This window comes from Erpetoichthys calabaricus, chromosome 12, assembly GCF_900747795.2.
Source record: "Erpetoichthys calabaricus chromosome 12, fErpCal1.3, whole genome shotgun sequence".
In the NCBI taxonomy this organism is placed as follows: domain Eukaryota; kingdom Metazoa; phylum Chordata; class Cladistia; order Polypteriformes; family Polypteridae; genus Erpetoichthys; species Erpetoichthys calabaricus.
The window spans coordinates 16,949,546-16,963,049 of record NC_041405.2 but is presented as its reverse complement, the minus strand read 5'-3'; the positions used below and the strand labels follow the sequence as shown (position 1 = coordinate 16,963,049).

Genomic DNA, 13,504 nt, shown 5'->3' with positions numbered 1-13,504 from the left:
TTACATATACAAAATAAACCAATATTAAGACTTGACTAATGATTGAACAGACATGATTTAAGCCTGCAGATGTTTGATAAAGTAAAGTATATTTAAGAAGAGTAATAAGAGTTGGCATGAAGGGGCATTTGGACTAGTTTCTTTTTATCCTCAAACACTGAACCTGTGACTCGATGACAACAGACAGAATTGTGAATATAGTTTAGTAGATGAGTTCTGTTTGAACTGTACTCGATACTTGCTTGTTAAGAACATCTGTTTGATTTAATTGTGGGGACTTGTTATTTTACTGCTCCATTTTACCATTTGATTTATCCTGTTTTTGCTGCTGGTTTTGAACACTGATATTTCCAAACCAAGCTATCTAAACAAATGAATCACTAAAGTAAAATTCAAAAGCAAGAGATGGGCAGAGGTCTCTCAACTGGACAACCTTCCTCGACTGGGTAACACAAAACTCGCGGTCAAGAAATCAAACCTCAGGAACCTAGCATTATTTCCTTACAACTTTATTTCTCTAACAAGAGTCATTCTTTACTTTAATTTAAAGATCAGAAGCTGCACCTCTCCCATAAATAAGAGGTGTAGACCATGTCAAAAATAGCAGCCCCACAAATGGAAAGCATTCTTAGAGACAAAAAACACAAAAAAATAATGAGAATAATCAGTACAAATGAATCTCATTAACAAGCAGTGTAAAAATCCCAAAACCACCATCATGATCTTAAAGTGCCGAAGATCCCAACATTTGGCATTTCTAAGTATGCAGTTCAGAATCGTTTCCAAATGCCAGATGTCCTTCAACCATATTCAACTCTTCAAGACCTGTGTGAAGTTTCTGGTGTCTCTTAAGACAACTACTCCATGCGAACGTCTCCCCACATTCCATACACGGGTATGGCTTCTCTCCTGTGTGAACTTTCTGATGGTACTGCAGACTGATACTCCGGTTGTATGTTTTCCCACATTCATTGCACCGATACGGCCTTTCTCCCGTGTGGATCATCTTGTGACTTTTAAGACTCGTTCCCTGGGTGAAACTCTTCCCACACTCATCGCACTGATACGGTTTTTCTCCAGTGTGAGTTCTCTGGTGTCGTTGCAGTAGTGGAATTCGGTTGAAGGCCTTTCCACACGTAAGGCAGTGGTACGGCTTCTCCCCAGTGTGGTTACCCTCATGCACTTTAAGCAATGTTGCACTGCTGAAGGTCTTTCCACACGTAATACACTGGAATGGTTTTTCCCCCGTGTGGATCCTCTGGTGCATTTTAACTTGTTCGGCACGCTGGAAAGCTCTCCCGCATTCATGACATACAAACGGTTTTTCTCCTGTGTGAATTCTCTTGTGGTTCTTAAACTGTTTGCAATATATGAACGATTTTCCACATTCACTACACTGATAAGGCTTCTCCCCAGTGTGGATTCTTTGATGTTCTCGAAAGCCCGAAGCACTTTTCAGAGTCTTTCCACAATCATTACATATAAACACTCTCTCTCCCGTGTGAATTTTCAGGTGCTCTTTAAAGCTGGTAGCCCTGTTGAAGGTCTTTCCACATTGAGGACACTGGTATGGCTTCTCTCCTGTGTGAATTCTCCTGTGCTCCTTCAAGCTGTTTGCCCTGATGAAACCCTTTCCACATTCAGTACACCGGAAAGGTTTTTCACCCGTGTGAACGTGCTGGTGTATTTTGTATTCTGCTCTACTGTTAAAAGTCTTCCCACATTGGTCACAGGGAAATGCTTTTTCTCCTGTGTGAATTCTCTGATGGCGTTTAAGAGTTTCGGCAAAGCAGAACATTTTTCCACATTCAGTACATCGGTAGGGGCTTTCATTTGTGTGTTGTCTCTGGTGCTCTTTAAATCTTGTCGTCCGGCTGAAGGTCTTTCCACACTCAAGACACTGGAATGGCTTTTCTCCCGTGTGAATTCTCAGGTGTTGCCTCAGGTGTGCTCTCTGTCTGAAAGACTTTCCACATTCACTACAATTGTATGGTTTTTCTCCCGTGTGGATTCTCTGGTGTACTTTAAACTGTGCGGCACAGCTGAAGGTTTTTCCACATTCAGTACATTGGAATGATTTCTCTACTGTGTGAATTGTTTTATGCAGATTAAGGGTAGGAGGGAGATTAAACATCTTACCACGTTCGGTACACCAATATGTTATTTCCCCAATGGGAAGTCCCTGATGGGCATTAGGGTTTGTAGCTCTGGTAAAAGTCTCTCCACTAAGAGTCTGTTGCGTCACTTTGTCACCTGTGTGAACTCCCTTATAGGCATGTTCAGTTTCTGCAAATTGGTAAGGCATGCCCTGTGTTTGTAAATACTGGAGATTTTCACTGAGATATGAGCTTTCATCTTTGATTAGGAGAGCACCACAAACCACCTGTTGGCTTTGTGTACTCTCATTCTGAATATAATTCTCTCCTAATTCCTTCTCATTTGTCTTCTCTGTTCCAGTCCTGCACTCCTGCTTGACAGAAGATGGCGTATTCTGCACAATCCCTAGTTGGGTTTCTTTAGGTGTATGAATTTTGAATGTAGCTTTAGCAGCACAGTCTACACTATGTGTCTCTCTTTTGATTGTGGAAGAAAGCTCCACTTCTGAGATCTCCTCTTTAACTATGATTAAATGCGCTGTTGTACTGCTAATGAAGATCTGATCCAGGCCATCTGGCATGGCACCAGGAAGGTCCACTTCAGAATCCTCTTGTTTCATTTGTTTAGGGGTCCTTCTTGATTTCATAGAAGCAGCATCTGCAGTGTTCTGCGTGTTCAGAGTGCCCACCTCAGTGACATGTGAGCCCAAGTGAGTTACTCCATCAGCAGGCTGGTAACAGGCTTCAGGAACTTCTGTGAGAGAAGTAAACAAAAAAAAAAAAGTTATCATGTAAGGCGTATGTTGCCTAGAATAAGAAGTCACCCCATTGGAAGGTTTCACTTGTTATTCTTATACAAATTGCAATCGGTGAGAAGTCAAGTAAAATGACTCCCTTTATTGGCTAACTAGAAAAATTACATGATTGACAAGACATGACATGACTGAAGTGTTTAAAATTATGAAGGGAATTAGACCAGTGCATCGAGATGGTTATTTTAAAATGAGTTCATCAAGAACACAGTTGGAAACTTGTTACGGGTAAATTTCGCACAAACATTAGGAAGTTTTTCTTTACACAAAGAACGATAAACACTTGGAATAAGTGACCAAATAGTGTGGTAGACAGTAAGACTTTAGGGACTTTCAAAACTCGACTTGACGTTTTTTTGGAAGAAATAAGTGGATGGGACTGGCGAGCTTTGTTGGGCTGAATGGCCTGTTCTCATCTAGAATGTTCTAATGTTTCAATGACAATATCCAAGCTTTCAAGGCAACTCAGACCCCTTCTTCAGGCAAGATGATGCATATTGTAATCTTTCTAGTTAGCCAGTAAAAGGCGCCATTTTGCTTAACTGCTCACTACATCCATAAAATGGCTAACACGTTACAACACCCTATAGTACTAAATTTCAATCACAGTAGATTTACTTGAAAAGCGAGGAAAAAAATAATAAGAACTCAATAGGAACCCGCACGTGTTCAAATTCTGCACAGAGGGCTTTCAAACTTACAAATCAATCTGCGTCCTAAGAGATCAAACATGTTAATGGTACCTGCTGCAACACCATGCTACCCATAAGCTTTTTATGATGTTCTTTATTCAAATCCAGACAACTGTACTAAGGCTACAACAAACACAAGTGCAGGGATTCACAAAAGCAGTTGACCTAAAGTAAAACAGATTAAATATAAAGTATAAAACTAAAATCTTTATTTTGCATGGCACCTTACATACAGTATTAGGTGCCAGAACATGTATGATGGCTCCACTGTTGTGTTCATCACACTTTGTGCACTTCTTTTATTCAATGTTAATTAGTGTTCCCTAATTTTAATTCTTATTTATTTTGTCTTTTTTTCTCTTTCTTCATCATGTAAAGCACCTTGAGCTGCATTATTTGTATGAAAATGTGCTATAGAAATAAATGTTGTTCTTCAATTGTGTACTATAATAACGGGACGGCTGACCTTTTTTCAGCCACACATAGTAAATCTAACACGTTTTATCTTTCTATAACGGTTTATCAATACATTTTCATTTCAGATCTATTCCCCTTTTTTCTTGCAAAGTTGCCTGATTACTATGTAGATATATTAATTATTTATTGTTTTGCATCATTCTGTCACTTTTAAGTAGCTGTAGTTAGCACAGAATTTCATCATCACATATACTGTAAATATGCAATGTATAACAATTTACATGTTGATCTACATATTACTGTAGCAAAGCAAATACCCCACGTCACAGTACAACATGGGCAATCAAAGGTGTCTGTTGTCGAACTAATAACTGTTGGAACTGTGACGTTCGGTACTATATACTATATATATTTTATTAATAGGTCAGTTTATGAAGTTTTATCTTAATCAATATTGTTCCAAGAAAAAACTTAAAAGAATAATGGTAATTTTCTGCTATCATGTTTGCCAGTTGCTTTATAAATCAATCAATCAGAAAGACCCATAGTTTTGTTATTTTTTTTCCAACTGTAGTTTCTTTTCTTTCTTTCTTTTCTTTTTTTAATTAGAGCTTCCAAAAATGGACTTTATGAAACCTCAGTTAATACAATGTCATTGCCAGGGTGGGTCTGTGAGGAATTTTTTTTTTTTTTTGTGTGTGTGTGTGTGTATTTTTCTATAACTTTATATATAACCATTTTCATACACATTTAAACTCATACATATTGCTATTGCAGAACAAAGGATTTCTTTAAGCCTCACCTAAAAGGGAGCATAAGTTTTGTACCTTAAGTCTTTAACTTTCCTAGAAACTTTCCACAGTCGACTGAATGATTTATTACTGCTGTCAGTCTTCATCTTGTCTATAGAAACTCTGGAGGTCTTTGTATTGGTCAGAGTGGCTAGACTGCAATTAAGAGATCATTTCCTGCATGCTCTCCAATCGATCTATTGAAAATTATACAGCATATGCCTATATGTGTGTATACACATAATAATAATAATAATAATAATCCATCATCCAACCTGCTATATCCTAACTACAGGGTCACGGGGGTCTGCTGGAGCCAATCCCAGCCAACTCAGGGTGCAAGGCAGGATACAAACCCCAGGCAGGGCACCAGCCTACCGCAGGGTGCATACAGACACCAATGCACCTAACCTGTCTTTGGACTGTGGGAGGAAACCGGAGCACCCTGAGGAAACCCACGCAGACATGGGAAGAACATGCAAACTCCACGCAGGATGGACCCGGGAAGCAAACCCAGGTCTCCTAACTGTGAGGCAGCAGCACAGTATAGCGCTGTTTCCTTACTCAAGGCACTTAGTGTTATCACATTCTTCAAGTCACTGCAATAGAATAGTGATAATTTGACACAATATTTGCCAGTCAGAATGCATAGATATTAAGCATTACGAGCACAGTAAATAACATTTTTATTCAGGGATTCTTTGGCAATAATTTAACTTTTCACAGCAACCTCCAAACCTACACTTATTGTGTTTAAAAGACGGGTTCTTTTCTCTTGGTTGTATTCTTAGTTAATGTTGCTGTTAGACACTCATTTCCTCTTTTTTCACTTTTTTGTACATTTAACTTGTTCTATAGTTTTTGAAATTTAAAAAATAAACATTGCCCTTAAATGTTTAATATGTGTTATTTTTATTGATATATGAATAAGGCTAAACTGATTTTCAAGAATAATGTAAAATAAGATTTGCAATGCACTTTACCACAGTTATGCACTATTGGGACCTTAAACTCAGAAGCAGTATCAAATAAAATTTGTCTGATGAGATAATAAATAAAAGGTAACAATGTACAGAGTAACTAATTATACATTCAACTGATATTTAAAATTTTACACATAGGATGGCACGGTATCAGTGGTAGCGCTGCTCATCGCTGTAAGGAGGCCGGGGTTTGTGTCCTGGGGCATCCTTAAATGGAGCTCGCATTTTCTTCCTGTTGTCTTCATGGGTTTCCTCCGAGTGCTCCGGTGTCCTTCCACAGGCTGAATTGGCCCTAGTGTGTGTGTTGGGTTCGCCCAACGATGGACTGGTTCCCTGCCTTGCGGGATATGCTGCAGTACCTCCGTGGAAATTACATGACAGAAAGACAGATTATCTAGCTATCTATCTAGCTGATAGATAGATAGATAGATAGATAGATAGATAGATAGATAGATAGATAGATAGATAGATAGATAGATGCCTGTGGCACATATTTTTAAATTTTAACGTTATAATTTCCTGAACATTAAATTAGATAGTTGAATTAGGAAAATCTGCCAAAATTACCTAATCACTGCACTGTCCTACAATATTCGTTCACCTATACAATCTTTCAAACTATTATATTTCAGTCGTTAGTATGTATCCTTAGAGAGACCAAGCAGTCAAACTTACACCTCTTTGTACTAAAGAAATGCCAAAGCCGCCGCATAGCCAACACAAAAAGCCACTAATATTATTGGATTACCACAAGTACAACTAAACGTGTTTTTTTTTCCACTTTTTAAGTAGGAAGTTGTTTTTATTTAGTTACATATTTTCCTGCAGAACGAGCCTTGTCCTTAGCAGTTTTCTCTCGGAGCTCTATTTGCACACCTTTTGCCATCCCTGCGAGTCCCCAGTGTTCGGTGCGATCGCGCATTGCGAAACTGAACTCACCTGCTCTTTGATTCATTGACATGGTGCTCTCAGGTTTTCCTTCTTCTTCTTCTTCTTCTTTTTGTCAGATTACCCCGAAGTCCCCGTGCGACCGAATCTGAAACAATTCAAATGCTGTTCGTGTTTACTCCACTGTGATCTATCAGAACCAGCTTCTGCTTTTTCTTTTTTTTTATTGGCTTTCCTGATTGGCACACATCGAAGCGCAAATAGACTGTACGAGGTGTTTGGTGTAAAAGTGCGAAATATTATTTATAGTATAGAGGAAAGAGCAAAATCTCCTTCCGGTCTCATGGCTAGCCTGTCGTTTCAAAATAAAAGACCTCCATTTGGTTATCTCGTGGAACTGAAGGACCTGATTGATTGGCCATCAGCGGACTCTCAAGCTGGGGGCGGTTATGCAAGGGTTCCAGACCCAAAGGAAGACCTCAACAAGGACAGTCACAATTTACTTACTGAAAACAGATAAAACTATTTGTGCATCTAAAGATTAAACACAACTTTCAGATGCTGCTATGTCGTGTTGCGTGGCATTACAGGCAACAGAGGGATTGACGGGTGGGCGCTGTAATACTTGAAATCTAAAAAGGTTAGCGTGTCGACAACAAAAAGTTGGGTCGTGTTAAGAAAATGAAAATAACTAAGCACTGTTCAAAGCAAGCAGCTGGCACAAAAAACATGGGAAAACTAGAAATAAGATAACATCTATGCTCAATTAAATCATCAATGGAAAATGGAATTGGCGAAATGCCACCACTAGGGAACGTTACTTTTAAAAGCAACTTAACTACATTACTACATCGTTACTTATTATAAAATGTAATGCTTTACAAATAGTGCGCTACATTTCTGTTACTTTTTCTTCTTTTGTACGAAAAACTGCAAATTTCACTGGGCAATATTAAATCCAGTGCTTTAAGTAGTCGTATGGCAGGCTGGCTTTATTCTATTTTTTTTTCGCCTCAGCGTAAAAGCAGTAGATGGTTATCATATCCCGCTCAACCCAAAAACCTCTGTTTTCATTTTTCTAATTTACGAATAACATCCTGACTGACACTCCAAGATCTCACCACCATATACCCGCCCTCGATCTAATGTATGCATGTCACTGGGATACTCCAAGGAGGCAAAACCCCCTCTTGATCGAGAAATCGTGTAAAATTTTAAATGCAAATAGAGGAGGACCAAGGACCAAGAAACCAACAAAACAGAACTGGCATTTATTTGTTTCCACTTAAAGAACTGATTAAAACCCAAGTCCAGATGTGAACCTTCTTGCTTTTTATAAATACGGTAATGCTCTGAAGTAAATAAAACCCATCCCTTTTTTCATTCCCAATCCGAATCACAGAAAATTCATGTCTCTAGCACTGCGGCACCCGGTTATACTGTTTCAACATATCAATACCAAATAGCTCGATTAAAACTAAACTGATAGTTTATTTATATTCTTATGTTACAGGATTGCACGCAGTCCAATCTTTTCTGTTCGGCCGTGCGATTAAATTTACCACTCAGCACCTGCATTAATAATTATATAATTATAACGTTTGTTCTGTTCTTTTCTCTTAATTGCACACTACACACTTTTTTAACTATAGCACTTAGCACTTTTAACTTAGCATTTTTACTTCAGTAAAATGAGTATTGCGTTAAGTTACTCGGTAATTTGCAAACTACATTTACTACATAACGCGTGTTACTTTTAATGCGTTACTCCCAAAACAGACACCGAGCTTCACCGAGATTACTGTGCGTCAGGCGAATCAAGCATTGCGACGAGCTCGACAGAAGAAGCTTCCTCTCCTTGTCCTCCTTGCCCACTTCTTCTTTGCTAGCAAGTTTACATGAGTTACTTTCAATAACCCGATTATTCACAGAAACCTGATTTCTAAAATATCATGTAAACCCTTGTTCCAATTAGAGGAATTGAGTTATTGGCATTTGAGTAATCCTTAACAGGGTTGCTGTTAAGGATTTTGCAGTCTGCGCTTGTCCGTTCTACTCTGTCACCCTGCATGTATTTGCAAGGCTCAATCGCACAGCTATGCAGAAAAGAGTTGGCTGCGTGCAATTCGGTAACAGAACCTTACAAAAGAAAGCGTCAATTTGGCTAAATTTGAATCTATTAATAAAGATGTGCAGAGCTACCTGACACCACTAAACCCTATTTGAATAGAAATAAGTAAATAATAACATTGCGTTCTCAAAATGTTACATATTAACTCCATAGCAGTTTTTTTTCGAATTACAACAAATTGGCCAGGCACACAACACGAGTTTAATTTAATTTGATGTCCAACACAATATATGTTTGTCTTCAGTGAAAAGCCAGGCAAGTTGGAACACCCATGAAGCGTTTTCTCGGGACTGAGGACAAAATGCTGTTAATGTAGGAAAATCTGAAGGATTTCTTGAAATTCCATTAGTTCGCTTTTTTTCTTTTTTTAAACAACTGCGGCTTAAACTACGATAATAATATTAGGATCAATTATGAATTTGGTTAATTTCTTTTATTTTCATTTATGTCATTTCATAAATATTTTTTTTTACTTTTCATGAACATCACTTTGTTGTTGACAACAATTGACTCGTTGTTAAACCACCACGTACATGCCGTACAATTTTCCATTTGATTTCAAAACCAAAAAAGACTACATTCTCACTGCAGATCCATTTCCATTTGTATGTGAAAGAGGTCTAATGTTTTTGGGAAAGTGTGATAAGGAAAAAAAAGATACGGCATTAAGCGTTTCTTGAAGGATGTGCACTACAATCGTGCTTTGCACCCAAACCCCTCCCATCGCGCTTCCCTTCATCCTGTCTCCTGTCCTCCCAGTTATATTTATATACAGGACACCACCAATGATAAATGTGCACAAACCAACAGCTCGTTTCCTGTTTCTCTCTTACCATATCTGTCGGAGAAATTTCCTTCGTGCATTTTGCGCATGTCGGGCACATTCAGAGTAGACATCTGTACTCATATCAGATTTGGATCATTACCAACATTAATTCGAGCGATCTAGAAAGTAATAGAAACGAGACAAAAATCAGGATACAGTCGCTTTCAGCCTCATCGTGAACGTAGCTTTAAAAGACTCGCGCACCTTCATAAAATGACTGTTAATGTTCATCAGCATTCAAAAATGTTAAATCTGTGTAACGATCGATATGGGGATGTCAAATCTGGATTTTCATTTAATATATATTGCGGTTGGGGACAGCAGGAGATAGGCGCTACGTTAGGATATCTAAATCACAGAGAATCCACAGCAAGGCCCATGCAGATAACGCGGAGGATAAAGGAGAACGCGTCCCGTTCTACTCACGAAACACATGAACTGTGTGTTACAATGAAAACTTTAAAAACAACTAATTTGACAGGTCACGAAACCAGTCATCAAAAGTAAACGTTAGCAACTATGCAGTTTCATATTTTTTCAGACGAGGCGATTTTTTGCAACAGTCCACACAGGCGTGAGACTCCAGAAAAGAAACGTTCTTAAAAGTGTACTCGGTAAGAAGAGCGAGACCGAATCAACAGACAGACTATTTCTTTATTTTGTCCACCGTGAGTTGATCAATGATCAAAGTATGTTGCCATTGTGCACAGGAATACAAAAGAAAAAAAATTGCAGATTTTAAGCATCTCTGAGAAACTGGAATGTGGGAACTTGGAAAGTATAAATACCACTGTTCATGAAAGAGGGTGTCAAAAAAAATGTCATCTTTCTGTCCTGCGAATAATTTCAGGTTGCAGTACTGGTCAAACAACTGAATGTCATCTACAACAATACCCTTTCGCTCAGTACGACGGGAAACAGATCATGGGACGTTCTGTCTTCCCTTTGTTTAAAAAAAATCCAACGAAAGCACTGAAATTCATTGAAGGACGTCGTCCGCTCTTCCAAATAATCACTGCACCCTTGGTCTTGCAGTTTTTTTTTCAGAAGATCGTTCAGTTTTAGGGAAATAAAAGTTTCACTCTGTCTGCTTAGCAGAGTTTGCTTTGTCGACTCAGACTATAGGATGCTACAAATCTCCAACGCCAATGTTTCTTCCCTTTCAATAGCTGCAAATTTCGCCTGACATACCGACATCAGCGAAGGCAAAAACTACAAATATACTTCTGAAAAACCGTTCTCTGGCTGATTTATGCTGTGAATATATGCTTTCAGCGAGAGGAATATCTGCAATAGCTTCTTAATTGCTGAAAACAGCCGTGTTTTGTTTCGATACATAGAGATGATGGCGTGCGACTTCAGGCAGTAACACGGTCAAGTCAGTGATTGATAACAGTTGGACATTTTCACCTTTTTAGGCAATGCCTGCCGGACGGAGAGCACAACGCCGAAATCGAGGATATGTACTCCTTTTGCCGGACGTCTGGTAACCCTAGTGGAAACCCCAGAAATACCATCCATCCATTATCCATCCATCCATCCATTTTCCAACCCGCTGAATCCGAACACAGGGTCACGGGGGTCTGCTGGAGCCAATCCCAGCCAACACAGGGCACAAGGCAGGAAACAAACCCCGGGCAGGGCGCAAACCCACCGCAGGGCACGCACACACACTCTCACCAAGCACACACTAGGGACAATTTAGAATTGCCAATGCACCTAACCTGCATGTCTTTGGACTGTGGGAGGAAACCGGAGCACCCGGAGGAAACCCACGTAGACATGGGGAGAACATGCAAACTCCACGCAGGGGAGAACCCTGGAAGTGAACCTCCCAGAAATACCGTGGGATTAAAATCGAGAACTCTGTGAGTCAGTGGCATTTACTGACGCGCCACCACTCCACACAACTACAATACTTACTTGATTTTCTGACATGCGCGGTAGCATTTCTCCACGTCCCGGAAGTCACTGCCGCGAAACTGTTCCCGCCTACAAGGAAGACGCCGTCCGAGGACACAGAAGTCAGAAAACGTGGTGCGCTTAAAGTGAATGTCTTAAGAAAATATGCGTGAATATAAGGTAGGCGACTTGACCTTAAGTGTTTATATTTTATAATGTTCTGGGTGCTGAAAGTTTTGGACTGTTTATTCAAGGGTGATTTTGTTGTTATCGTAAAGACTCGCTACGCATCGAGGTTTTTGTGTGTTTTGATTTAGCGAAGACAGTGTGTTGGTTACTGTTTATGTCAAAGAATAATAAGTACATGTTACTTATATATAAAATTTCTTGTTTGTTCGGCAAACGCCTTTATCCAAGGCGACTTGCAACATCTGAAATACAGTTGGTTACATATGTTTTGTTTTTCCAGTTGGAAGGTGAAGTGACTTGCATATGGTCAGATAAATATAAAATGTTCGTCTTTTATTTCAGCTCCATATTATTATCGTATATTTAGCGGTATTAATATAAAATAACACCTTTGAAGTTTTTCTTACTACTCTGAGTTCAGTTATGCACAATATTGTCTTTTGCTGCCATCTAGCGGATACATAGTGCTATTATTTTAGTATGATTTCCACTGCTAGTTATAATTTGTGGAAGCTCCATATTTTTATAAATAAATTTAAGAAATCCACTCACCTGTTGTGTTTTACACACATACAATTAAAGTATTACTTGTTGCTAGTTTCAATGCCATTTTAACCCGTGCCTACGCACTATATTGTTTCAGTTCTACACATAATTAACTGTTTCGGCCCTGGATTTTCTGCTTTTATAGGAAAAAATATTTTGTGAGATATTCTACCTTTGGGGTGTCTAGGAAGCTCAAAAATTGAAAAAAAAAAAAAAAAAAAAACAACATTATCACTATTATTATACAATAGCTGCCAAATACTTCCAATACTACTTGTTTCATTCCCATGTTTTGCGGACTGTATGCCAGTCTCTCCAGTCTGCACAGAATAGTAGCACGCCTGGTTCCAATGGCTGCAAACGTACTTGTGCTTTACAAAAATGGTTGCATATATATGTACTAGTAATAGGATGTCAGGTGCCGAAAGGTTTAAGACAGTCTTCTCTTTAAGAAGAAAAAAAATCAACTAAAATGGAAAAGAACATACTGTACACTTAAAGCTGTGACAGAAACTCAGACTGTTCATTTTTAACAAAAAAAGAGACCCAGGCAGTCTACATATAAATACTGGATGAGATCAGATAAATAACTAATAAAGTACAGTTATTGGCACCCATTTAACAGATCCCATTAATGATAAATATTAATACTTCAGAACAAGTGAAAGTGATGTTTGAATTCTTCTTAATGAGAATGTCAAAATGCAAGGTGAGGCACAAGAGGTCCATGACTGTAGACAGTAGCATCATAAAGATGTACCTGTCAAGTTTCAGTGCTTGACTTGATTCTTCTCAATGGAAAAGCTGAGTTCATTGTAGCTCAGTATTCATGAAAATGTTATCAGTAATAGAAACATGTTTCACTGTGCCTCATGAGACAGCTCTGAACCTTCAGAACTACAGGATAAGTTAAATTAGCCATGAAATTAAAATATAAATACAAGGAGGTGAGGCGCAATTTTGGGTATGGGAGTAACACAGCTGAACAGTGACAATCATGAATTATTACATGAGACATATAACTAGGTTTGAAAAGCCCATTCTCCTAATCCTCTTACAAATTTGAAGCCACATGACTCCCAATATACAAAATATGGCACAAGAGCTCTAAGACTACAAACACAGCAGCCTCAATAAACAGGCAAATCTCAACTTCCAGCACTGATGTTCTACTTTTAGATCATTCTCATTAGAGAAGCCATTTTGTTGAGGTTCTGTGTTCATGGATTAC

At 38.7% G+C, this 13,504-nt stretch overlaps 1 protein-coding gene across 1 annotated transcript; it reads right to left on the bottom strand.

The window, feature by feature from the left end:
• Positions 1-462: 462 nt before the first annotated feature.
• LOC114662958 (zinc finger protein 345-like) lies at positions 463-7,082 on the bottom strand. The gene is made up of 2 exons (XM_028816704.2): positions 6,731-7,082; positions 463-2,850 (listed from the first exon to the last, which is right to left on the bottom strand). Exons 1-2 carry the CDS (start codon positions 6,750-6,752, stop codon positions 758-760), a joined length of 2,115 nt encoding a protein of 704 aa, XP_028672537.1. The 5' UTR covers positions 6,753-7,082; the 3' UTR covers positions 463-757.
• Positions 7,083-13,504: the final 6,422 nt, after the last annotated feature.